The sequence below is a fragment of the Ciconia boyciana genome, chromosome 2, assembly GCF_034638445.1.
Source record: "Ciconia boyciana chromosome 2, ASM3463844v1, whole genome shotgun sequence".
NCBI lineage: Eukaryota > Metazoa > Chordata > Aves > Ciconiiformes > Ciconiidae > Ciconia > Ciconia boyciana.
In genome coordinates this window covers 123,850,127-123,877,176 of record NC_132935.1, presented here as the reverse complement: position 1 = coordinate 123,877,176, position 27,050 = coordinate 123,850,127, and the positions used below count along the sequence as shown (strand labels likewise).

General features: G+C 39.9%; 1 protein-coding gene across 8 annotated transcripts in view; it reads left to right on the top strand.

Moving 5' to 3' along the window:
* RBMS3 (RNA binding motif single stranded interacting protein 3) overlaps positions 1-27,050 on the top strand; it is a 722,164-nt gene that overhangs the window by 559,587 nt on the left and 135,527 nt on the right. For all 8 annotated transcript variants that reach the window (XM_072853929.1, XM_072853928.1, XM_072853930.1 and 5 more), the window contains 2 exons: positions 7,172-7,329; positions 19,033-19,112. In XM_072853929.1, coding sequence (XP_072710030.1) covers positions 7,172-7,329; positions 19,033-19,112 — 238 coding nt within the window. The remainder of the gene's footprint in view (positions 1-7,171; positions 7,330-19,032; positions 19,113-27,050) is intronic.

Here is a 27,050-nt window from a genome sequence, read left to right as displayed (position 1 = left end):
AGTTAATTGGTCATTGATTTAGCTGTCTACGCTGTTAAAAATGTGCCCACACGAAGGGAAGCAAATAAGCCAGTAAAAAGTCAAAGGAACCCTGGCAGTTGCACTTGATTCATCCTATTTACCTCGTGTTACTGCAATGATGCCTCAAAATATGTCGGTAGCAATTCGGAAAAGCTATATGGTCTGGACCACTGCTACAGTAAGCGTTCATGTGGGTTTGTTTGTTTGTTTGTTCCTTCTTTTTATAAAAGAAACTGTAATATGAAAGGTCTTTGAAAAAGACCTTTCTTTTGCGGGCTACTGTCACTTAATGCAGATCAGTGTATCTTCATTGATTTGCAGGCGCCACGCGGACGTGCGCGGGCAAGATCCCAGTCCCCGACCACTGCACAGAACCCCTACCTCACGCATCCACTGAGGAGGAGGAAAGGGTTTCCTGCCATCGCTTCTCTGATACCGGGAGGTGGTGGAGTTTGGGGTGACTTTCTTTTACCTTTCACACACACCATTCATCCTATCTAACTGTGCTAACTAAGTTAGGAGCATCCTGCCGTGCTTGGATAGGTCAATGAAGAGAGAACCTCACCAAATGTTACTTGCAGACGTTAGGTATTAGATCTGTAATCTACAGGTTTGAAAACCAGGCGTCTTTTACATATGTGCAAAAATATGTCACATTAACTCTAATGTGAAAAAGCAGCAGGAATAAGTGGGGAAACAATAGAAAACTGTGGGGAAAAAAAATCCTTTAATTCAGATTTTTGGTGTGTGAATCCAATCAAATGCATATCAAATCAGCTTTCAAATGAATGTCTATTTCAGATGTCCTGGAAAGTTCTCATGATCTGCAGTACTAAAAAAGTAAATATTTAATAATAAAACAACAAGAAGAGATATTGAATGTGAATCTACTGAGAGAAAGTATTACATACTTCCTCTAAATTTCATTTAAGCTCGGTGGCTTGTATAGAATCCAGTTTAGAAATAATCTCATAAACCAAAGATCAGACTGATGCTACAGTATAACTACAGTTTTCAAAATACTGAGCAAACACTGGAAAATTTATGAAATGGCATATAAATGTTCCCATATAAATGATCTGGTTTCATACAAATGGTTCCACATAAATGGCTTTTTCCCTAAAGAGCATAACTATTTTTATGTTAAGGGAGACAGAAGTTCAACTCATATCTTTAAAGGAGGGAAGAAGTTACATACATAGCCTGAAGATCTGGGCAGTGGCCATTAGGCAGAGATGACCTAGTTTTGGGAAAATACTAATTGAGGGTGATTTGAACCTGGGTCTAAAATGTTTGGAAAGACCTAACTGTGCTTCTAAAGGTAAGCTGCGATATTGACCCGTGTCAATGTTAATATGAAGTCTCAATTTATTAAAGACAAGAAAAGCATATGATCTATTAACGTAAATATTGATTATATCTTTAAAAAGAGGAGTTCAGAATCTCATATCGATCCACACGCAAAGTTATCTTCCCAGAACAAGTTTGGAAGATGGACAAAGGAATCGTTTGAACTAATAATCAGCATTTAGCTTCCTAGAGCAAACTGCTCTAAGGAGAAATAATGTAGGCTGACTGAAAAGAATTGGTACATAGGGTTCCCAAATAAGCCAAACACACTTGGTTTCCAGCCCTAGTGAGATTACAAGAGGTTCGAGTTCCTTTTGGGAAAAAATAACGTGGCCAAAAACTGCCCACCCCTCCCTACACATGTGTCTTTAAAGAATGCATTACTAAATGTACTACGTAAAGAGGCTCAGCCTCTTCTCGCACCAGCAGGAATTGTTCTTTCAGCTTTTCATGCGTTGCTTCCAAAGATTATCTCAAGATGGGAGGGAAAATCCCATCTGAGCGTTGTCCTTTCTTTCAAGAGTGGCTGGGAGGATCCAGCAAAGCAAACAGCAAACTTTGAGTTGCAGCACGCCCTCCGCTGGGTTTTATCCATTTCAGATGCTGTTGGTGTAGTGCGTTTCAAATCCTCTGCATTATAAACTTCTTCTGCCTCCTTGGCACAGGCCTCGGGAGCTGAGTGACTGGCCCAGTTCTTGCTAAAAGGCAGTGACAAAATTTCTGGCTGTTTCCCCAGTACAACTGCTCCTGACTGCTGAACTCCAGAGCCTTGCAGCAGGACGCCTGCTGCTGAATGCTGGAAATGCTCTGAGCTAATAAAAAACTTGGGTTTGACCTACTGTTAGTTTGCAGTATTCACAATTTTAAACCTTTCTAGCTGTGGTTTTGGCCAGTTTAGGAGTGTCTGTCTTGTACACCCCCCCAGCCAGAATGCCCTAACTACAATGTCTGCATGCAGCTAATGCCCCTGGAGCCCACAGGCCAGAGCAGCTGAGGTATTTGGGCTACAACAGTGGTGAAACAGTCTGAGATGGGAGCAAAAAGAGTTGCAAAAAGCCCTGCACTTGTCTGTAAAGGAGCTTCAATTGGCTTAATTGCTTTCTTTTGTTGTTGGCCCATTCTGTGGCACTCTGTGTACCCACGCAGACTGGCACACACCAGGACCCCAGAATGAGCTCAGTCCAGGGCGTGAGGCTCTGTCAGGACTTCGGAGGGTTGGGGCTGACTGGATGAATTCAGCCCTGTTAGTCTGGGTCTGCGGTGCAAGTGCAAGCTGTACTTGAAAAATGTGACCCTCCTTGGGCTGTCAAATGGGAGATCTTGGGTAAAATGAACTTCCGCGAGGATGGCCAGGAGCAGGCTTTTGACGGTGCCTTGAGACTGCGCTTGCAAGTTTGCATGCCTTGAGCATGATGCTTTTGCAGCTGGCACACACAGCAGGCTCCACAGCTGCCTTCCCTTTAAGAAGCAGCAATTTGGCCTGGTCTTGTATCCATTAATTAGCCACGTTTGGCACACAGGGTCTGGGAAAGACGGAGCTGTGCCGCTGTGCTGCAGCTAGCCCTCCGCCGCTCCCAGCAGCCCCCTCCTCCTCTGAGCCCCCGGGGCGGCAGCCGGCTGCAGCGGCCGGCCCTGGTCCCCCTGGGGGACCCTTCTCACGCGTGGGGGGATTAAACCTGAGAGGCTGCTGTGCTTTGGGAAGACTGTGTCAACAGGCGTGTCATTGCCCTGCAGCGCGGGACGAGCCTGGTGTCTCTGGTGTGGTCTGGAGGGGGAAAGCGGGGACCGCGGGGACCGCAAAGCCCAGGTAGCACTGGTGGGCTCTGCGGTGACTCTAAGTTGGCAGCTGCGGGGCATCCAAGGCACGGTGCTGTTGGAAGTGTTTGCAGGCAGTGTGTGGCTTTCTGCTGTCCGACCCCTTCTGGTCCTGTCCGAAATACTGGGGGCATAAGAGGAAACCACAGTTCTGAAGTGACTGTGAGTATCACAAGAATGACGTTCAGCTCTCTCCCTGCTGACTGGTCAGTTTGGGACCGGACACAATAGTAAATGGGATTTTAGCATCCCAAAGTGGTAAGTAGCAATTTTTAACGCCTAGTGAAAAGCCATAGAAAGAATTAAATGAACCAGAGAAGGCCTGGGCCCACGCTGTGTGGATCCAGACACCCCAGTCACCACCATTCCTAGAGCCTTGGGCTGTGATCCTTCACTGAAGGCAGAAACCTCCCTGTCAACTAGTTGGGATTATGAAAGGCTAGTAGTTTGTGGGGTGCTTGGACTTACGGTTCTGGTTAGGCTCATCTTGTCAACAAATAGGCACATTTTGAACAGTAGGATGCCTGCCTTTCAAACTGAAAAGCTCAGCAGTTACACTGGGGCTGGGGAAGCGAGTACATCACACAGGAGTTTGGGGAATCCAGGATGAAAAGGCTCGGGCAAAACGAGGAGCATGTGTCAGCACCTCCACGCTGCAGAGGGGATCCCTGCACAACTGGAAAAGATCACGAGGAGCCCCGGTGCCACAGGCTGGGACCGGGGCTGAGCCTGAGGAATGGGGGCTTGTGAGGGTCGGTGGCCATGGGGTCTGGCTGCACAGTGGCAGGGCAGCCCTGCTCCGCACCCCTCCTGTAAAGCCTGCTCAGCTCCGGGCATCGTCGCTGGGAAGGCGTTTCATCTTGTTTCAGTTTGTGGTGTGAGATGCGGCTTCTGTGGGGTGATATTTCTCTGTAAAGGAAAAGGGTATTTCTCTAAATGTTATATTTGTATAGGAAGGAAAAAGAACATGGAATTTTTTTCCTTTCTTAGAAAACATTGTTGCGTTGTGGAGGTAGCATGAGTGGCCTCATCTGTCTCTCTCTGCTTGCAGCTCTTGTTTATCACGTTGATAAAAGATAGGCTTGGTAAATCCTTGTGAGAGAGTGACTCTGGCCTGCTAGTCTTTCATTCATCCTCAGAGTGTAGCTAAACTTTCCACGGATATTTAAAACAACGGCATTTAATCTCTAGCACAGTTAAAAGGCTTATGTGTTCCTACTCCAGAAGTGAGACACATCGGCGGTGGTTCTTATTTATTTTATTTTTTTGCCCCAGCTTGAAAACTGAGTAGTCAAAAGAAAAGTTCTCCTTTTAAGATTCTGCAGGACTGAATTGCTTCAGTGAAAGCCAAGGCTGTTGTGCAGTTACTGATGCATAACTCTGCTTTTTTCCTGTTAGTCTGTCCTTTGGCTATGGGGATCTCACCTGCATAAGACTGTTAGGTTTTTTTCTGAATATTGACAAGCACCGATTGGTTGATTAATCAAAGTCCTTAACCAATCAATGGGCAGAGGTTTGCATAATGATGTGATTATTTCTGAAAAACTGTGCCTATTGGAATTGCAAACCTTTCTTCTTTGATTTGCTTCTATAATGCCTCTACTTTAACTGCCTCTATTGCTCACATTTTCAAAGTACAATGAAGATGCTTCCTAATCTCCTATCTCTTTCCTTTTTTTCTGTGGCCTGTGTGTGTGTCTGTGGGGAGTTACAAGCAATAAAACTTAAATAGTTTGCACACAGAAAAGGGGAAAAAATGTTGAAAAAATAAAGGAGAAAGAAAATGTTTCGCATTTTTGTTTGTTTGTTTTTCCCAAAGCTATAAGTGTGATCTGAAGCTCATATTCCTCTCTTCCCTCCAGGACTGTTTGCATGATTTTCCTTGCATTGTTGATACTGTACCAGTTCTGACCCCTCACTAATATCTTTTCGTTATTGGAGAGGAACTGGCTTTTGGATCTGTATGAATGTAAATTGAAGTCAGAAAAAGGAAGGTGACTGCAGGGAAAGATGAATAGAAAGGGAAAGAATGTTTTTCTATATTTGGGGTTTGTAACTTCAGTTCAATTTTGCAGTAAGTTCACTGTTTGTGTGTGTGTGGTTTTCCGCTCCTCTGCCCCTTACTATAAGGCATGGTAATAACAACCAGGTATATTTTTATGGACAGCAGCTTGAAAATGTGCCTACTTTGTTCTTTTATTTCTGTTTTGTAAAATAATGGGGAATTTGACCTGCATGGTAATGTGTCGTTTCACGGGGTAATGGGTCTGGAGATGCAAAGGTAGAATGCAATAGGCATTAAGCAGTATGTCCAAAGGCCAGTGTTCACAGCTCTTAGGTCAGAATCCAAATTATGCAGTAAAACAGTATTACACACCTCCTGATTTTGGACCCTTTGGGGTATCCATTTGCAGCTTTTCTTCTCATCCAAAAGGGTAAGGGAAGCTGAAAACTTTATTTGGCTTCTGATTCTGGTATTTAGCTAAGCTAGACTTTGTTTAGTCATTCTTGTCCCTGTAAAGATGGGATGTGTGAATCACAGCTTGAAATGATTTCTGCTTCCATTTTCAAGGCCTTGAATGTGCAAGGCAGTGATGGAGCAGACATCTTGGTTCTGTCCTGCCATTGTACATCTTCTAGAAATAAGACATGATTCTCTGTGTTTGACAAGACGCATCTGCACTGATTTTAATGGAGTGTAATTTGAAAATAGTTTAGTTAAACCAGGGCAGATGGCTGCAGGACTGTGTGTAATTTCTTCAGTGCAAGGTTGTGGTGCTGCTGCAAGATTATTAATCTGGTTTTAGGACACCTCATAGCAAAAAAAGATAATACTGTTGTCATATAAATCTCAGTGTTGAACAAGTACAAATTAATTCTGCCCATTAAAATGTGTAATGAAAAAGAATCCAAAAATCTGTCTTAGGAGACTTTGTCAGGTAAGGTATTGTCTGGCTTACTGCACAGCATAAAGATTGTATTTTATATTTTGGATTATTAAGCATTAGCTAAAAATATGTAGTCATGCCTGATCCCAATCAGGCTTGTTCTGACAGGTGATCAGATATTATGTAAAGCTCGTATCAGTGAAAATGGAACCAGAGCCATGAAAATTTGCAAGGGCTTGACTAAATTGATTTAATGTAATCAAGACCTGGTTATCTGTAGACAAGGTCTTTATTTACTGCTTTAATGCACTTATTTTACATATAGCATCTATGCCCCTTTCATGTTTCTTTGCAGTAGTTTGGCAAGCAAGAATAGAAATTGGAATGGTTGCCAAAATGGAAAGTTTAGCCTAAAAATCTGAAACAGAATGAGAAAACTGTCTTCAAATTTGTTTTCTGAATTATTCATACTGCAAGCTTTATTTTATAAGATATTTTAATTCAGTCTGAGAATAAACATGTGACCTATCTCACCAGGACCTTAGATTGAACTGCAGAACTCCCCCCACCCAGTTAGCTCTTGTTGCACATCATCAACCAAGACATTTCTGATGGGCAAGAAAAAGAAAAGATGCTATGGGAAGTGTTCTGTGTTTTCAACCAACCTTGCTCATGATGAACAGGTTGAATGGGAAGTCTGCAGGCTGGAAAGCACATCTGTTTAAAACATGTGTTGAGTTTTCTTTCTTTATTTCTGTTAACAGTGAGCAGATTTGTGGAAATCATGTTTTCTTCACAATCTGTTTGCTAAATTAGGACACAAACCCGAGAACACTTGTGCATGAGAGTAATTTTCTATAAATGAGTAGTGTCACTGAGTTCAGTAAGAGCAGTCACGCACAGAATTAAGCACATGCATGAGAGTTTGCAGAAATTTGGCAAATATGTTGTCATCATGAACAGATTGCCCAGCTTTGCTTCTAATGCAGCTATAAATTCTTGGCTTGGTCCTATCTTGAGTAGCCCTCGTTGTATGAGCCATAAGCTATTCTATTGTGCTAAGCCTAACTGAAGATATTTCTCTTATTTTGTCATAGCAACAAGAGCAAGATCCCACAAATCTATACATCTCAAATTTACCCGTTTCCATGGATGAGCAGGAACTGGAGAATATGCTGAAACCCTTTGGACATGTCATTTCCACCAGAATATTAAGAGATGCTAATGGAGTCAGCAGAGGAGTCGGCTTTGCCAGGTGAAACCTTTACTCTTTTTTGATTCGTGCACATTTTTTGGCTTTGGTCCTTTGCAAATGCTGTCTATTATGTAACTCTGAAGCCTCATAGCTATGGAAAATGCCGAGCAGCACCTTTATCAGATTGTGTGTCTGGTCTTTCCACTGAGCGGAAGAATACCAATGTAGAAGGATATTCATTTCATTGCTGTAAAAAGTAGTTCATTGTATGTATGTGTATGTAAGTAAAAATCACTAGGAATAGTGAGATATCCATGCAGTATCAAGCTTGTATAATAATAAATGTCCTACAGCCAAAAGCACACACTTGGTGAAGAAACAGTTTAAATGTTTAGCAAAGATTTTGCAACGGGAAAAAGTAAATTTAGCAGTTGGAAGACAAAGAGGAGGAACTATAACTGAAGAAACATGGCTTCCTTGAAAGCTGCAGGGTACTCAAGCCTGTGAGAAAAGCTTAAGAAGAAATATTTGCATATAACAAGCCCTGTTGGAATAGTCAGATATTTTAGACAGAATGGGCAACATATTATTACCATGTAGTTCATTGTCAGTACAGATAGACAAGTTTCCATGTTTACCCTCAGGGAATATTTACATAGATTCTCTTCAGCTTGAAACATTTTTAAATCAAATAGTTTTCTTTCGAAAAACCAATGAATAGAAAGCTATATATAGAAAGGTATTGAAAAAGCAAATAAGAGAAATTTGCAATTGTGCTGTAAATCAGTCTTCTGCTTCAAAAGAAAAGGAAAAAAAAATCCCAAATCATTGTTTCTACAGAATATTCATAACATCATGCTTTGTAGAGGAGGCAAAATGACTTAGTCATCTTTTGAATTTCTTTGAAATACACCACATCTTGGTATATCATGGCACTTCTGTTACTGTCATAACACCACTGAGTGAAATGGGGTACTGTATGATAAAAAGGTAGCTTGCAAGATAAGTGACATTATAGTGTTACCTTTGTCCTTGATGTGAAAGATCATAATGCGCGAAGAATGTTAAGATAATATTGTCTGAATTCAAATGGAAAAAGGCAACACATTTATGCTGAAAGATGACACACTGTTCCTTATGCATTCTTGCAGATAATAACATGAATTTTTCTAGCTCACTAAATATAGATTACTGTAGCTCACGGATAAACTTGCATTTTAAAAAATTGACTTTGTTTGTGGAAATGTATTTAATTATGTAACATAATTCAAGAAACCTTTAGTGATCTAACATGAAGGTTGTGTATTTCACCATGCAAACAACAGAGGGGTAAAACCTTTGCTCCATCAAAGCGTACAACAGATCTCCCATTGACTTGAATGAGGCCAGAGTTAATCCAGAAATTTAGAACCGTAGTTGAATGCTGACTCTTGTCTTTGCAGAATTATCAATACAAGCTTTAATCACATGACCACCTGACCTTCTTTTTGTAATAAAGTGCTATTTAGTATCTTTTTCCTGCATGTCAATCCAAATAGATTAGTTTGTTTAGCTTTACTTGTAGTCAGGAAGGTTTTGTTCTAGTTTATGTACAGTGTGAGCACACGCTGAGCAGGTCCAGCTAGGGGATGTCAGCTGTATTTCAGTCCAGATAAGATTTCAGAAGTTCACATTGGCAACCCGTGTGGCGATCCTGGCTATTACACCTTCCGACCTGGGGCCTTTGATCACAGTATATCTTGCCTCCTTGTGGAAATGCCCCATGCTGTTTAGCATAGCTCTTAACCAAGCCACAGAAGCACCGGAGAAAAAGTTAACTTTGCATACACTAAAATGATGCTGCATCCAGCAATTTTGAAATTTGATGTTTCAAAGTTATTAATTAAGCGCTATGATGATTAAAAGTCACTTTTTGATTCTGCCCAATTATGTGAATAGTTAATCTCAAAATTAGTATATTCAAAAAGCAATCGGAAGTAAAGACTTATGGCAGACAGCTATTGTCAGATTTTTCTCCTAAAAGGGTGTGATTAGCAGTTTCACAGTACTGCAGGTGGCTACTTAATCATTTATAACCCGGGTAACTTCAAATGTTTTTGGATCAAAATTATCTGAGTAATGTCTGGCCACATTAGAGTTCAGCCTCTTTTAAAGTATGCACGTACAAAGCTAGCTCTCTTTTTTAAGCTGTGAAAGTATTTCCTCTCTTTTGCGTCCCTCAAAAGCAACTGAACAGATTTTCCCAAAACTTTCCAGAGCATTTCACTGTGGCTTGAGCCCAACTGTGCCTAGGTACACCCCAGAGGAGAATTTGGGGAGGAGACTTATGAGCAAGGGGCCAGAGAAGGGAAGCTTTAGACTCTGACTGTGGCTCTACAGAAGTCCATCCAGTTGAAAGGGAATTGCCGTAACCTCTGGACACCCGCCTCTGCCTCACCCCTTGCCCGTGCTTTGTACTTCAAAGCTGGTGCTACCTGGCTCCAGGCTCTCTGTAGGAGCTGGCATTTTGCAGGGCTTGTGTTGCTGTTGTCGTTTGGCAGCGTGGGTTTCTGCTGACACCGGCAAGCAGAAGCTTGGGACTAAACACAACCTATCGTATAGCAGAGAGAGAAATTAGGAGGAGGAGGAGGAGGGGGAAGAAATACTTAATAGAAGTAAGGAATTGGAAAAAAGAGACAGTGCGGATGAGAAACTTTGAGTTCAGTCATAAGATTGCATGTCAAAAGAGGGAATGACGCAGTGTTGCCCTCACACAGGATTTCATCACAAGACTTAAAATCGTAGGTGTTTCTCTTAAATCCCTGCTGTTGAGAGTCATCTTATGACTTCAGCATCTGATCTTTCATTTAAAAAGTGTAAGTGGATCCCTCAGAGCTTAGAGCAAAAGCATAGTCCTTCATTGTCAGAAAAAAAGCCACAGAAACTTGACGTGAAGACTTTTTTGAGATATAATTTTAAAGCTGATCTCTTATGACTTGAGTTTTGCAAACAGGACGTTACCAGTGTTGTTGGTGAGAGTAAAAAGCAGATCAGAGGTCGTAAGTAAGTGAGAAGGTCTTTGAAGGAGGCTGGAATTACTGGATAGCAGAAGGTACTAAGAGCATGAAGGGAAATATTTAACTTCATCCTGAAGGTTTGTTGTCACTTGTGAAGAGGTAACTGTATGTGCTGGAAGACCTGGCTTTCTGTAGGCCCATGAGGGGTGAGTTCCAGATGTTAAGGTGGGAGAAGATAAAGAAGTAATACAATCAAAGTGGAGCCAAAGCAGCAGTGCTGTTTTGCTAAATGAAAGGGGGAATATTTAGAGGGAGATTTCTGAGGATCAGTGATGATGCTGCTTTGGAGGCAGAGAAGTGTCAGCAGCACCAGGGAATAGAGAACATCCAGGCGGTTTAAGGATGCATTTGTGAAGACGGGAAATGCTTTGTTCTTCCTTATTCAAGGGTTTAATTGAAGGCAGTTGAAAAGGTGCTATAAATTTAGCTTGAACAAATCCATCACCTGGGATGGTAGTGCAGGTCTATTATGCAGACTCTATATTACGAGGATCATTCCTACTTTCAGTCGGAAGAATGATCTGTCACATCCTGCTTCTTACACAGGAAATCGCTTTATATAATAGGACATCTCAGATGAAACTGGAAATCCCAAACATGCCCCAAAGACTTTGTATGATATCTGTAAAGTATTCCAATGCCTGTGGTGATAAATTTCCAATGAAAGACCTCCCTGGAAGGGGCTCACAGCATCACTGCAGGGTGCTGGGGAGGTCTGTGGGAGAATGTACCTCTGAGACCCTCACATTTCTATCTGGCATTGCAACCTGCACCAAATTTTGGTAGACTCAGTACGTCCCTAAGAAAATTGCCAGGCGTGGAGCTGCACTTTCAGGGAGAAGCAAACTCCAGAGAGGGACAGGTGGGGCAGGATCCCGGGACAAGTATCAGTGGGACTCCATAACATGAAAATGGATATGAAGCCCTTAAAGGTGAAGAGGGAGGAACAAGGAAAGTTAGGAGCCATCAGATAATGTGGCTGAGCAATTTTCATAATCCAAGCCCAAGCCCAAGGTACTGTGAGTTTAATAGAAGACCTCCTTGGGACATGGAAAAGGAAGCAAGGAGGTAATGGGGATATACCTTGGGGAGGGACTTACTGATACTACTGAATCAATGAAATAAAAATTGCATTTTATAACCCCACAGTAAAATACCATTCAAGTATTATGTAAGTATCCTCCCTATAGAGAAAGTAATGTTAATAATAACATACATGCATGTACCACACTCAGCTGAACAGTGGAGCAAGTGTTTTATAGGTCCTTTTAAATGATAAAGTGCAAAGAAAGAGTTAGGAACCACTAACTTTTTTATTTTGTTTGCTGTCTTGTAACTTAAAACGACCTTGCAAGATTCACCCCCCGAGCGACATTTTACAATGAAGTCATAAGCCTCTGATAACAGAAATTTATGATGGAAATGCTGACAGTCAGACAGTCAAGTATTGCACTGCTGGCGGGCACCAGTATAATACTTAACCTGAGACTGTGAAGACAGTAGCATAAATCAGCCTGGGTCTAGGTGGAAATGACTGTGTGTTCATACTATTCTTTTCCAGTAACATGAGAAAATTTGTCCAACACAAACTGTCATAAAAGAATGTTATGATGCTGTTCCCAGCAAACGACCAAAGTCCAGAGATTCTCAATTAGCTGTTTCTATCATCTCAGAGCAAAAGGATATAGTGAGGAGATACTTCCATCCCTTTGTGACAGAGCTGGGGGGTCTGTAGTGGGGCATTTACCCATTTTGTTGTTGGGAGTTTGGGCTTCATCCTTGTCTTTTCCCTACCTTGTTCTTCTGGAAGAGCTTTCAATGGGATGCTTTGCCTGCATATGTTTTTTATTAAACTTATCTCCTGCTTGTCTGTGTTTTATATGTCTTAAATTTAGTCTTTGGAAACAGTATTCGACTCAGCAACTGAAAGGGAGCAACAGAAAATGGGAAACAAGATTTTGAGCCCCTGCAGGATCATTATTCTATTTATAGAAGTTTTGCATGGATTTCAGTAGACATGGATGTGCTCCAGTTTCCACTGAAGCAAAACGAGAGAGCCAAGCCTTTCATTTCTATGTTCTTTTCCTCAAAGGAAGCTGTGCATCTTTCAGGGTTTTTCAGGATAATGTAGGTGTCATTTAGTTATATTGGATTTCTTCTGAAACAAAGAGGCTTCTCTATGGAGAGCACTGTAGCTCTGTGCAGAGATAGTCACTCAAGGCAGCTCAAAACAGTCACCTTGGCATAATGGGTCATGCGGTGAGGTATAGTATGGACCATATCCCCAGAGAAGAGGAGCCTATCCTGTCCTCACTGGAGTGGATTCTGCAGATTTTGTATATTCATCTGAGATAGTAAACAACCTCCTGTTGTTCATGCAAACAGGACTGAACATGAAGAACATACAGGCAAGACATGTGGGGAAAAGATATAATTTATGAGCGATGAGGAGAACTTGTCAAAATTAATATCTCTTCCTAGGCTGTAAATGACAAAGGGAACAATTTTTGCAGCATAAAATGGATTCAAACCAAAAAGCACAAACATCTTGAAGCTTTCTCTTACCAGCTGAAAAGTACGGGACATAAGATACCCAAGTCAGTTACAAGAGAGAAAAAAAATCACAAGTTGCAGTCGTATCAGGGTCTTAGAATGCCTGGAATTAAATTAGCAAAATGAATTAAAGAAATCAGTGAACATGTTGCCATAGAAGGATGAAGAGTAGAACATAAGGAGGTACCAAGAAACCTCATACTAATCAAAGCTATTTTGTAGCTTTAGAGTATTTGAGACCTGAAGATCATTTTCCCTGACCTCTTTTATGTCACAGGCAGTTGAAGTACTCCCAGTTACCTAATATTGAGATAATACTTGTCTTTTACTAAAATACAACTTTCAGAAGTGATTTGAAGTCATCAACCAGAGAAAAAAGCCACCTCTTTCATATCTAATGTGTACCAGTGGATCATTTTCTTTGCAGTTAAATGTTTCTGCCTAATTTCTCTTTCAAATTTATCTGGTTCTTGTCACAACTCCGGTGTATATTGTAACTATGAACTCCGGTATATATTGTAACTATGGCTTCAGTTCTTTGGACTGCTCCACTGTATAATATTGCTACTACCTACCTACTTCCATCTTTGCAAAATGCCTTAAATAGTAAAGAAACATTGCTCCCCAAGATTTATTATTCCTGCTCTTATAAATGTAAGAAAACAACAATATTCATATGCTGATCATAACATAAACATGGTAGTAACAATTTAGTCTTTAAATATTTATTCTGGATATAAAAAAAAAATAGTCCTGATTCTCATTTACATTATTATTATTAAGCAAAGTGGCTATAGGGTATATGTAAACCAAACCCACATTTTACCACTATGTGGTAATTACATGGTACTGAATATTTCTCATGTAATAATTATGTAATCATCATGTTATTCCTTGTATATAAATTTTATTAAGTTGTTTCTTGACACTGCATCAGTCTTTAAAATAAGCATGTGTAAGAGCTTTAGTCTTAAAAGAAATTCCTTTTCCTTTTTTTTTTTATAATGGTAAATGTTCCCTATTACTTATAACAACACATAATGACTACTTTGGAGCAACTATGGTTTGTAGAGAGAGTAATATACATTTTTTAAATGATCTAAAATAAATATTTAATAGCAAGAAATGAACATCAAATTATTTGGTTGTGACACTTGCTTAAGCACCTCCATTTTTTGTGCTTTTACTAATCGTACTGAAACAACTTAAATTTGCTAACTATGGCTAGAAAAAAAAAAAAATAGTCTTCCTTTCAGATTTTTTTAAATTCACTTCCTTTCCAACTGGATATAATATAGAGGGTCTAGTTACTCATATTGTATTTGGGAACTTTACAACTTAGTTTCCAGAACCTGGAGATATATAGACACAGGTGAAAATAAATTCTCATAGTTTTGTTAGTTTCTTTGGTTTAGATCATTATCTAGAATCATAGAATTAGTATTATTTCCAACAGGCATGAACAGCAAAATGCTATTTATTGACTAAAGCATGCTACACATCATTGAAGTTTAATACAAGGGGACAGGAAATTCTCTCTTGATCAGGAGTAAGCCTCTGACCTGGCTGTAGCCTAATCAACCATCGCTTGCACTGCAGTAGCACTTGTCGGTTCCCAGCCTCATTTTTCTGGGAGCTTTCCAAACCGTAGACAAATCCAGTCTCTGACATCAAGAGGTTAAAGTCTTAGATAATTTAAGATGAAATTAAATAAAGGTGGTGCAACAGAACAAATGGAAGTATGAGTCATGAGAGGGTAAAAAGCACAAAATGACTGGGGTTCCTAGACTAATTAGGTGTTCAATGAGGAGTTCTGAATAAGAAACATTTTTGTTTTATTTTTCTAGCTTATAAAAACAAGAAGAAAGAGTTTTGGTAGCTTTTGTCCCAGTTTCATTTTATGCAGTGCCACGCAGGCCGAAAAGGAACAGCAAAGGGGAACACGGCAGCCGGGCAGAAGTTAGCGCTTGGTGCGGCAAACCAGAAACCGCCCGATCAGACCCATGGCTGGTCCGCCCCAGACAATGCTCTGTGCCTGATACACAGAAAGAAAGTTGAAGAAAGCAAACTGTAGACATCTGTGAAATAAACGGCCTGTAAGAAAACATTATTTGCCTTGTCATTCTGAGTCTCTTAAGATATATTGCAGGATTCTCACTCATTAATCTCACTGGAATACATATGGAATTACCTGGCACTACTTGGGAAAAATCCACCTGTGGACTTAACTCTGCTCTTTTAAATTTCCCATTCTTCCGGTAGCTGAAATGCCTTGAAACAAACGGTACGGTTCCCACCCTTCATGCAAAACCCTGCTGCACATTTGACTGCAGAGGAAAAGCACAAGCAAGGAATTTCACATCAGTCACAGAATCATTGAATCGTTTAAGCTGGAAAACACCTTGAAGATCATCAAGTCCAACCGTTAACCTAGCACTGCCAAGTCCACCACTAAACCATGTCCCTAAGCACCACAGCTACACGCCTTTTACATACCTCCAAGGATGGTGACTCAGCCACTTCTCTGGGCAGCCTGTTCCAATGCCTGACAACCCTTTTGGTGAAGAAATTTTTCCTAATATCCAGTCTAAACCTCCCCTGGCACAACTTGAGGCCATTTCCTCTTGTCCTATCGCTTGTTACTTGGGAGAAGAGACCGACCCCCACCTCTCTACAACCTCCTTTCAGGTACTTGTAGAGAGCGATAAGGTCTCCCCTCAGCCTCCTTTTCTCCAGGCTAAACAACCCCAGTTCCCTCAGCCGCTCCTCACAAGCCTTGTGCTCCAGACCCTTCACCAGCTTCGCTGCCCTTCTCTGGACACGCTCCAGCCCCTCAATGTCTCTCTTGTAGTGAGGGGCCCAAAACTGAACACAGGATTCGAGGTGCGGCCTCACCAGTGCCGAGTGCAGGGGGACAATCACTTCTCTAGTCACACTAGGGAAGTCCCTGGCCACACTATTTCTGGCCGATCACTTCCCGATCACTTCCCTGGCCACACTATTTCTGATACCATACCTTTAAAAATATCATAAGAATCTGTCGTATGGCTTTGATAATTTTTTTTCTGTAGTGCATTTCCTGATGCAAAATTATACTCAGATGCATTATAGATATCTCCAAATTGCATTTAAACATGAATTATTGCCTAAGATCCTCTTGGGAGCAGCACCAAAAACATACTGTTGAAGTGAATTGAAAATGATACTTTGTGAATGATCTGATCAGAAGCAAATTTCTATTACCATGTGAAGCTGATGTCCTCCCCTTTCCAGCAGGAGAGTTGTATATCTGTATCTTTCAATAGAAGGTTTTGAAACATCTAAGATCTTTATTTTTTCTCCAGAATATTATCATTTGCCACATTTTTGTTCTAGCAATTACAAAAAAAACCCCAACACTAAAAACATGGATTTAAGTGTGCTCTTCCCCCAAGTTTACCTGTGCTCCGATGGCATTCTTTTGTAGAAAACCTGTCCCCTGGAGGCTAACTTTTAACATGTAACATTCCTGTTAATTATATTTTTATTAAATACCAGTCTCAACCAATGTTTTGAAACATTTATATCTCAGACGAGCAGAATAAATTCATGACAAAAAGCATATTTTGTCCATCTCCCCCAAGTTTCCAAACACAGTCTACAATAGAGGAGTGCCACAGCTTTTTGAAGAAAATGTAAGTAGGATTTATTAGTGCGGACCTAAGAAAAGTATATTATTATTGGGCCTCTTCCCAGGTATAGCTGGTCTTTATGGCTAAAACAAGTAAGGAGAGAAAGAGGAATGTCTGAATCGATGTGTGCAGATAGGTTCAGCTTATGGGTAAGCGTTCACCATAGGAATTGCCACCTAAGTGGTTGATGGTCGGAGTTTTAACTAAACTAAAGCCAGCGTCTCATGATGCCAATTATGGGACAATTTTAGTAATATATCTCATTGCTCTGTACCCCTAGTTCCCAGGCAGTCAGTGAGCTAACCAGCCTGAAGAACACAATTTGAAAAGGGTATTTCTCAAAAAACAGGTATTGTGGACAAGTGAAAATTCAAATTCATACCTAGGTGGCCCTGGGATAAATGCAGGCCTGATCAGTTAACGGCTGCTGGGCCTGCCTCGGCATGGCCGGGAGGAAGGTCTACCCCATGGGCACACGTGGGGACTCAGGTAGGGTGAGGGAGGGGAGATGAGGGATGGATGCAGTTGTTACTCAGCAACACGTCTGAAGGGAACGCGTATAGACAGCTTTGTCTATTGTGCTGCCTTTTCAAACTGAGTCGATAATGCCAGTGTTGGTTTCAAGCGAAGCGTGTGCCAGATTACAGATAGCTAGCAATGGCATTTGAGAGCCGTTAATTGTGAAACTTGAGAAGAAAATGTGCACATTCTTTTTCAGAGTGCTATTCGAATGATGGCCTTTTTATCCCAGAACACTGTGGGTTTCACTTTTATTCTCTTCCCACATAAAATGCATGAAGTGCACTGAGTCTCTTTCACTTGGCAGCTTATATATTGCATTCTTTGCAGGGACTGCTTTGGCTTGTTAAAATGTACCCCATGTATTAAAATGAAATTGTCACTGCTGTGTGGTGCAACATAACGTGGTTTGACACTAAGCGCCTGCAGCTACAGAAAACAGACTTTTATTGCATTTATTCTTTCAGAGACAAGAGTCTCTAAAGGCTCAGTGCAGACATTCGCTTAGTTAAATCTGAATGAAGCCAAAGTGAACAATCTAAGTTGCTGTCTTTGTGCTTGTAGAAATGGCCCAGCCCACATGATATGCAGTGATACAACCTGGAAGGAACAATTTTTAATGATTCCACCTGAAACAAACTGACAAAACACTTTGACTTGCACAGAGAATTATTCAGGCAATCAGGATTTTTTTTTATTATTATTATTTTCTTTTTTTTTTTCCCTTTTTTTTCCTTTTTTTTTTCCTTTTTTTTCCTTTTTTTTTTTTTTTTTGGTGATGGTGGTGTGGTTCTTTAAACTCTGGGAAACTTGTACCCCAGGAGACAAACTGCTGCTCTAAACTCTATGTGAGCCACGCGGAATGCATGTTACTCTTTCCAAAAACCATGTGACAGGAAGGGTGGTAGATAAATTCATTTTAAAAAGATCTAGACTGGTGAGAAGTAAGCAATATTTATGTCAGTGGAGTTATTTTGTGGAGAGTACCTCAGTGTAAGCACTGGTGTATTGAAGGAGCATTGAACATAGTTTTTAAACACAGTTTTTCTAAGAAAAACAAAAGCAGTATGATTTTTCTTTTTGCTTGCTTAATAGCTTTCCATTTCTCTCTTTCCCCTCTTCAAGGTTTCTGTACCCACTCTGTAGTAAAGTCAACTGTTCTCTGGACTAGTGTGCAGTCGATTTACAAGACTTGAAAGAATGGTGAATTCCCAGATGTGGTATAACCATGGTTTGGGATTTGACTAGTACCTTTGTATTCTTTACAGTTCCTTCAATAATATATGTACCAGTTGACTGTTAATGCCTTAATGTCTCAATGCTTAAAGTTATCTTGAGGTCATATGAGACGAACAGTAAGGCATTTCACCTACCAGTATTACATGTAAATTACTGTATTCACCCAAAATTTGCTTTTATGTTGTAATAGGCATATATGCATTGTCTTTGGGTTTGCTATACAATCTGTCTTTGAAGGTTATTTTTTTAACATTGTTATCCTTAATAATTGTTGCTTAATTCTCTGGGTTCTTCTCCAAATCCAGTACTTTTTATTTATGCCATTTGAAGTTATTTTGGGTGCACAAGGAATCTAGAAACACATCCTTTGCCTTTCCAAGCAGCACGTGAGAGCATAAAGAATGTCGTCGTTCAGGGTGATCCCCGGAGCCAAAAGGGGACTGTTCATTGACACTGCTGTGGCTCACTCACAGCCCGGAGCACAGCTGCAGGCTTTGAGGGTGGCAGGTCCTCCTTGCAAGCCACACCGTACCATAATGATATATGATGAGCTCAACCAGTTTCTCCGCAGAAATCGGCACGAACAGCTTTGAAGATTTCTCTCAGCATCTGTGCTTGTCCTTTTTTTCTCCTTTTGCTTTTTGTTTTTGCTGACTGAGCACTTCCATAACAGTCTAGTAACACATACTGCCTCTTTCCCCATCCCACCCTCTTCTCTTTTCCAGAATGGAGTCTACAGAAAAATGTGAAGTAGTAATTCAACATTTTAATGGCAAATATCTGAAAACCCCACCCGGTCTACCAGGTAAGTCTAGCCATCATTATGAAATTTAAAATTCACTGAAGAGTTTAGAAATACAGAAATGCTGGAATTTATGTTGAGAGTGGCTTGTATTACTGGCCCTGCTAAGAGGGCGTACAGCTTTCCTGGTTGAAGCCTATCATTTATGACCCATAACAACTTCTTCCTTGCCCAAGTTAGTATTATTCAAGAATTTATGTCTGACAGTAGTAAATTTAAGTACATATAAAAATCATGTTGTCTTACTGTGTTTTTTTTCCTTTTTAATTGGAATTGGTTTAATTTAATTTGGTTGTCTTACTGTGATTTTTTTCCAGTTAGAGAAAAGGCCATGTAAGTAAATGCCGGTGTGTTTCTAACAACCTAGGAATATAACTAGATCAGCAACTGCATTATAGGTTAAAAAATAGCCAGGATTTCAGGTTGTAATAGCTTTGTATTCTTTACAGTTACTAGATAGCATTACTAGTTAGTGTTACTAGTATTAACAGCAGCAGCTGTTAATATTAACTGAAGATATTTCAAATATGAAGTGATTTTATACCATTTGTACTTGCCATAACTTAATGTAATCCTGCCGTTTTCTGACGATACCCATAGAACACATTTAGTGGTGTGCCCACGCCACATCAAAAGCTCAGTTCCAGCCAGTATCTTGCTTTTGAAATCTTCAGCTGTCATCTATGTGGCCATCAGCTGTGCAAAGTTTAGTGATCAGTTGCTTGATTCTTAGTGCTTGACAAGACCTCCCCAAGACCACAAATCTGCAAAGGTTTCTCCCTCAGATAGTCTAACGAGCTACCTTCAAGGAGCAGGAAATCCTTGCAAGAATTGTGTCCTAAGTTATTATCTTTTTTTCTTCTTCTTTTTAACTTCCATTAAACTATTTCCTTTTTTGGTTACTTTCATTAAATTCCTCCTTATTCATTGCCTGGTTCTTTATGCAGAAGGTGCACTAAATACTCTAATTAAAAGAGAGCCATCTGCACAGCTACTGTGTACAGTAATTGAAAGCAGCAATGTACATATAAATTTTAGTCAGATCACCTTCATGAAAGAATATAAAACTTTTAGTACAAGCTGGAAGACTCCATTTTACATATTTCTTTCTCAAAAGTAGTCACTGAAAATTTTTCTCAACACCAACTAATGAAGTACAACACCAACTTTTTGAAGTACAACAGACTCGGGCTGCGTAGAACAATGGGCAAAGCAACATAGGCACAGACCTTAAACCTTTGGCATCCCTTTTTGTATGCATACATTGAGTCCCAGTAGTAATCTGTTTAATATCATAGCAACACCCAATGGAAAGAGTGTGAATAGCAAGGAATCAGTAAGCGCAGCTTCGTCATTATAACCCTGCATGCTCCATGGTCACATTCCCGGTTGTCTCAGAGAGGATACATCACTTGAGCCAGAAATAAAGCAGAATATTCTTACAGTGCCTGCTTGAGACAAAAAGGCTACATGGTAAAGAATGAAACCTAGAAGTTGAAAATAATTTTATTTTTTTTTTAATTTTTAAATTAGTCAGGAATGTACTGGGTATTCAACATGAACAATGTGGGACATCAGAATAAGAGTCTTGATAAGATAGCATGATTACTTCTGTTCCAAGAGATACACTGAAATTGGATTTTAATGGTTATAACTTTTGCTGCTTTCTCAATTAAAGGACATGAATCAGCTCTTCATTTCCTGAAGAAGGTGTCCATGTGGGAAAATTGTCTACTACGTTTCTCTCATGATTGTTATGATCAGATGGCATTTAGTTGCAAGGATGAGCTGGGAAGTGACTATTTTAAGAGTTTTCATTTACCTGAGTACCGTTCAGATGCAGATAAAGCATAATGCAGCTTGGGGCAAAGCCACTGAACCAGTAACTGAACTCACTCAGCTATGCAGTAGATATCTGTAAGATCCCATTTTGTCCTCCATTTTTGGAGGACAGATTTTGTAGCTCCAAACACAGGTAATTAGAAATTATCATAGGGTATTTGATCCACATAAAAGAGAATATTTGTGCCTCATTATTAGAGTAGGGCACTCTTCAAATCCATATTTAAGAGATTTTTCATATTCATTCCTCTTCTTCTTAAGAAGCCAGAGGACAAACATGATCACTTGAGCAGCTGGGTCAATTCAAGTGATACTGGCCACTCGTATTCTTTTACCATTGATCCAGTGCAAAACCCACTCAGTCCTAATTTCTTCTTCTTGACGTAGTTTCCTGTTAGAGCTTCTACTGAGTTTATACATCTGTGCTATGAACCTGTATTTAAGCCTCTCAGCAAAGATAGAAGCATCTTGCTTTATCCTCCTCCTGGCAGTTGCTTATCTTCCTGCATGGAGAAAGAAGGAAAATCAAGTCTCCTAGTGTACTTGGAAAATCACAATCAGAGTCTGAAAATTATCCTCCCAGCATCTCAGTAATTGGTAGAGAAAGAAAATAATCTCTAGTTATTGCTGTGACCTCTTTATGGATTTCAGTTAAAAAATGAGGAACCAGAGAACATTAGCGGAAGTATGCAACACTATCTGTTATTAACCTCTACTGCTCAAAGACATGATCTTACTGCGAGAGAAAATTAATCAATCCTTTTAGGGTTAAATTAAATTGATTTAGGATTTTCAGCTGGATTTCTTTCAGGTGTAGCAGTGAACTGGGAGGGTTTTACATTTTTGTCCACATCTCCTCGCACCCAAGCTCTGATATTCTAGTTCAGGCTTGCCAGCTAATAGAAGGTTGCATGAGGCCCATTAGGAAAGAAATCAGCCTGGCTGCAGGCCATTTTGTACTACCTTGGCTCCTGAGGCAGTGGGATTATGGACCAGACAAACCGTTTTGGCAGCTAGCTTCCATCCATGCTGTCTTTCCCAGTTGTGTTCCCTGAGATGTGATCCTGGTGACAAAGTGGGATGTGTCTGTGTGGGAATACCATGTCTGTAGGATAAAATGTTCACGGATTGTGGGGGTGGTTGTGCCTGGTTACCAAGTCATGATGGAAGAAGGACTGGAGTGGGTAGCTTTCACGTGATGCTGAACAGCCCATAAGAAAGGCGGGGCACCATGGCTCTGGCTTTCACAATGAATAAACCGTGGACCACGACTTAGTTATATCCTCCCAAAGAGGGCTCTCAAACATTCATTTTGAATACAGAGCTCTTTCCCAACTCGTGTTGCCTTGGCAAATGAGATGTAAATTTAATTGGGTGTATTTTTTTTTTGTTGGAAATAAGATAGAAATTACAGGAGAGTCACTGTTGTGTACCTGGACATTTGAGCCTAGCCAAGAGTCACACATCTAAGCTGACCAAGGCCAACAATGTGGCAGGAAAGGGTAAAGCAGTGTTGCATCTGCAAGGAAAGGAGGGCACACAGGGCACTCTGGAGGCTCTGTATTCTGTATGTTCCCAAGGCAAAAATATATCATTTCTTATTTGACTTTCTAACTTCAACTACTGCCTGTTGTCTCTTAAAAATAGTAGAGCTGAGCACTTGCAGCTCCAGACCACTCTCCTTCAACCCAGTGACAATGTAGAGGTTATTTTCTGGCACTTTAAATGTTTTGCTGGTTAGATGTGTAGTGCCTAGATAAATTAAACAGTATTATGTCTGCTGTTAGTGAATTATTCTCGTTAAGGGTGCTTCTCTGTCCAACTCCTTGGCTTCGTTCCATTCCAAAGGGAATTGCTCCACTGTCCTGCTTGCTCAACTAATAAGCATTTCATGATGTTCAGTCTTAGATATACAGTACAAAATAATTGGTTGTCCCATAAATAATTAGTTAATATCTTTGCATTTCTTACAAACTGAGAAAGCACCGTTGTCTCCAGAAGTCTGCAGACTCTCAGTGCTTGGCAGATTCCATGTGAACTTCATAAATATTCTGAGTAGCTTTGAGTGATTATTTTTTTCGTGGGGTTTTTTTTGTGTTTGTTTTTGTTTTCCCTTTATCAGCACTGCTTTTCTGAGATAAATAAACCAGGGCCTACTGGGTATATTTTCTTCCTATAGAGAGTGCACCCCACGTGAAACTAATTCTATAGGCCCCGTATTGCCACTCTGAAAGAGAAGTCAGCGCTGTACGTCTCCATCAAGATGTGAAGGGCACTATTAAAGATGAAGGTATCTCACCTTTCAGTCTTTCAGTGCTGCATCTCTTTTTGTTGGTGAATAGGGGACTTTTTATATAATACTGCTAATCTATCACATTTTGCAATCACTGAATTCAAGTAAAAATTCCTAGCTTTTCTGTCAGTAACAAATTGATTTCTCTTTGGATGGGCAAGCTTAAGGTACAAGAATTTCTGTTCGGTTCCCAGTATCCTTGGATGTCTTAAAAAAACTTAATTTTCTCTTTTTAAATAAATGCAAAGACTTAACGAGTTCTTACTTTTCTCTCTAGAATTTCACAGGAACATGCCTCAATTGCGGTAATTATCCTCTGCTGTTACGTCCGTTATGCTCCCTCACAGCATTTTCTAGTCATTATAGTACTTCCTAAATTTCATTTGCTTGGTAAATACTTTTGGTTGTCAGAGGACATTGGGCCAATTCCTATCTCAGGGAAAATTTCAAGAAAGTGAGACACATCAATGCTACAGTGCACGGTCAAGAATCTTCCTCTTTCGTAGTAGCTCTGTGTGGCTTTTATTGCTAATTTTAATGCCAGGTTACAAATATCTGACAACAAGAAAGAAGAGGGAATTACTATTCTTGTGTAGGTTAAGAATCTGACAAGTAGCAAGTGACTGTGGCATTTTGGGACTGACTTTTACTAGAGCAGAAACTCTTAAACAGAAAGTAATTATCTGCAACAATACAGATGTATTTGCAAATACCTCATATCTTGCTTTAATCATTATTGGCCATGCATTTTTCTTTTGAAAAGGGCCCAAGCACTGCATTTTTACAGACTCATTTCACCAGAATGAATTGATATTTTCTGCCTCTCTCCTTAGTTTAAATATTTCTCTTAGGTCATCTCTTAGATTCTCAACCATGGAGAGTAAATTCAAATACTTAGTCTTTGCTTCAGAGAAGTAGACTTAGAACATGGAATAATGTATGTAGAGCAACATGTTTTCTAGAAGATTGTGGCTAAAATGGTCATGAGAAAACAGTATTCCTGTTGAGGGTTAACTGTGCAATGGATAGTAGCAACTTTTTACACTGGTTTTGTTTTTCTCTTAGTGGATGAACAAATGATAACTTGCTTGTCATCAGTGATGCTATAAATTGTTTTTCTGAATGAATGAACTTAAAATGTTTTGTTTGATAACTTTTTAGCCCCTTTCTCTTAGTTTGGTGCTTTATCTTTTTGTTTCATTGTGTCTTCATTTATATGTATAAAACACTAAAAAACTCTTCCAAAACTATATTCTTGGGGAGTTTACCTTGCTTTATCAAGGTAAGTAATACATTACTATAATATCCATATCTTTCTGTCTTGCTCTCTGTATATATGTATATGCATTTGACATTTTAAACAAGACAAAACAGCAGCCAAAGGTAGAAACTAGATATTGGTTTGTAGTAAGCTTAAAACATTTGTCGAGTGCTACAGAGAACTTAAACAGAATAAAGGGCATTCTGCTAGGTTTGGTTCTGGTAATACCTGGTGGAGCTACTTTAAAAAGGGGTTTTTCTTTTACATATTGTTATCCTCAGAAATGATCCTTATTCAAAAAACCCAAATTCCCTCCCTTGTATCCTCAGTTCCTTTAACGTATATGATGTTAATGTTATCTGAATCTTTTATATTGTCTACCTTCTAAGAATTCAGTTTTGTAAATATTTTCATGGTTATCTGCTGACTGCAGTATATAAATCCTTCCTTACTGTATCAGAAAATACAATCCATGTAAAGACCTTTGTAAAAAAAACCTGTTTAACAAATTTTCTATTTCTTTATCCTGTTTCCAATTCCTGGCTGTCATTTTTTATGGAATCGCTGTTATCTTTTGCTTTCTGTGCTCCACGAATGCGCGTGCTCAGCTCATTGTTAGCAGAAATTTCTTTTACATCTTGAACCCTCCACACATCCTTTTAGCTTCTGTCAGTTCCTGGCCTTCATCTTTGATGGACAGTTACAATCTTTAATTCCCTCTGTTGCTGTTCTGCCTGAGTCCTGGTGATAACCATGAGGCCACTGTAACTCCTCCTGCTTTGGACCCCAGGTGCTTCCCATGTCCTCAGCAACGTGCAGGCGGCAGTCCCCAGCTCAGGTCTCTCTGACAAGCTGCTCAGTGCAGGATGGGCTCTGTGGACCTGCTGCCTGGGTCTTGTTGGATGTTAAGAGGTGGCTCAGTGGTATATATATATCTCAGAAGACAGTGTCCCTAGGGAAGCAGAGTTTCATTTTTCGGACATCACAGAATGGTTAAGATCACATAGACTTTGGAGGGGAAGGCCATAAAGATGGACTTTCTAGCCAAGAAACTACAGGATGGGTACTGAATTACTAGAGAATACAAAACCTTTTGCTTCGAAAGCAGTTCCCCAGTTAGGTCTCTGTGGCTTTGTTTTGTGGCTCATGCAGGTTTCTGCGCTGTGGCCAACCTCGTCAGTGCTGCATGTTCTGCTCTCCCTTTTACAGCCATGGCTGTCACACACCACCAGCAGAGGCTCCTGGCTTTGCCCTCCTTCTGGTACTTGGCCAACTGTTGCTTGTAGTTAATCCAGCCTGTACCAACGTGTCAGCCATAGATCTCCAATAGGTTGTTTTTTCAACTGAAATAAAGTGTTTCTTGGACTGTCTCCTTCCTTTCAAAGACAGCCTCTAAAAGTCCAACAATACTTGTGTTGCTTCATGGCATTCTTGAGAATTTCAAATGTGAAGTGTGTCATTTTTGATCACTGAAGAATACAGGTTTATCCATCTTTAGCTCCTTTTTTTTTCTCTCCAGAATTATGTTTATGTAACCTTCAGTTGTCCTTGCCGTGCTGACATTTGTGTAGATGCTTCTGGTTTCATAGCACACATTCCATGTCTAGCTGCAAAGGTCCACTCCAAATTTCCTAGATTTCTTGGAATTTGAAGATTGTACATTCTTTAAAGATAAGGGATACTTTCTAGAAGAAAAAAGTTCCCCTGTCTACTCAAGACTTGATCTCATTTCCATTTAGCTCAAACAAAGACTCCCTTTAACTAGCGGGATACAGAATGAGATGTTTACCCAGTAAACCCCAATAGCTTATATGCACTTATTTCTTGGAGGAACATGAGTTGGGTTAATTTGTATTTCGGATATTAGGAGACGTATATCAGTGCTAAATCACGTAGTTTGGGCTCTTCAGGGAATTTGTGTGAGAGAAGACAGAGTGCTGACACTGTCTAAGGCCTGCTTTTCCCAAAATATATAAAGAAGTTGATGATGGGGATGGTCTCAGAGACCTGATGTGCTAAATATTTATGTCTGTTATTTGAGCTTGTACTGCTCTGTAAGTTCTTAGGAAAAGAACCGTATCTTTTTATATTTTGAATAACCATATTATGATATACTGACTTTTGTAATCTGGATTTGTAATTAATAAGAAATTCTTTCACAGATTTTTTTATTACTTTGTAACTGGAAGTAATAAAAAACGCATAAGATCAGTTTGTTTGTGGTATTGCAGTAATTCAGGTCGCGATGTATAAAACAGCATTACCGCAGTTTGTATTAAGATCTTTCACTTGGTTTATAAGATTGAAGTTAGAGAACAATATGGCATATAAATGAGAAAAGATCATTCCTTGTTTCTTTCTGTTGCAGTATCACCTGTCATATCTTTCCTAAGATTTCCAGAAGTCTGCAGCATAAATGGAGAATTGCATTCCTTTCTCATTCGTAATATCTAGTGGTAATGAACTATGTCACAGTTTATCTAAACTAATTTTAATACATACATTTTTTCTTTTAACTCAAAGCGCATTTTTGCTTCGAAGAGTG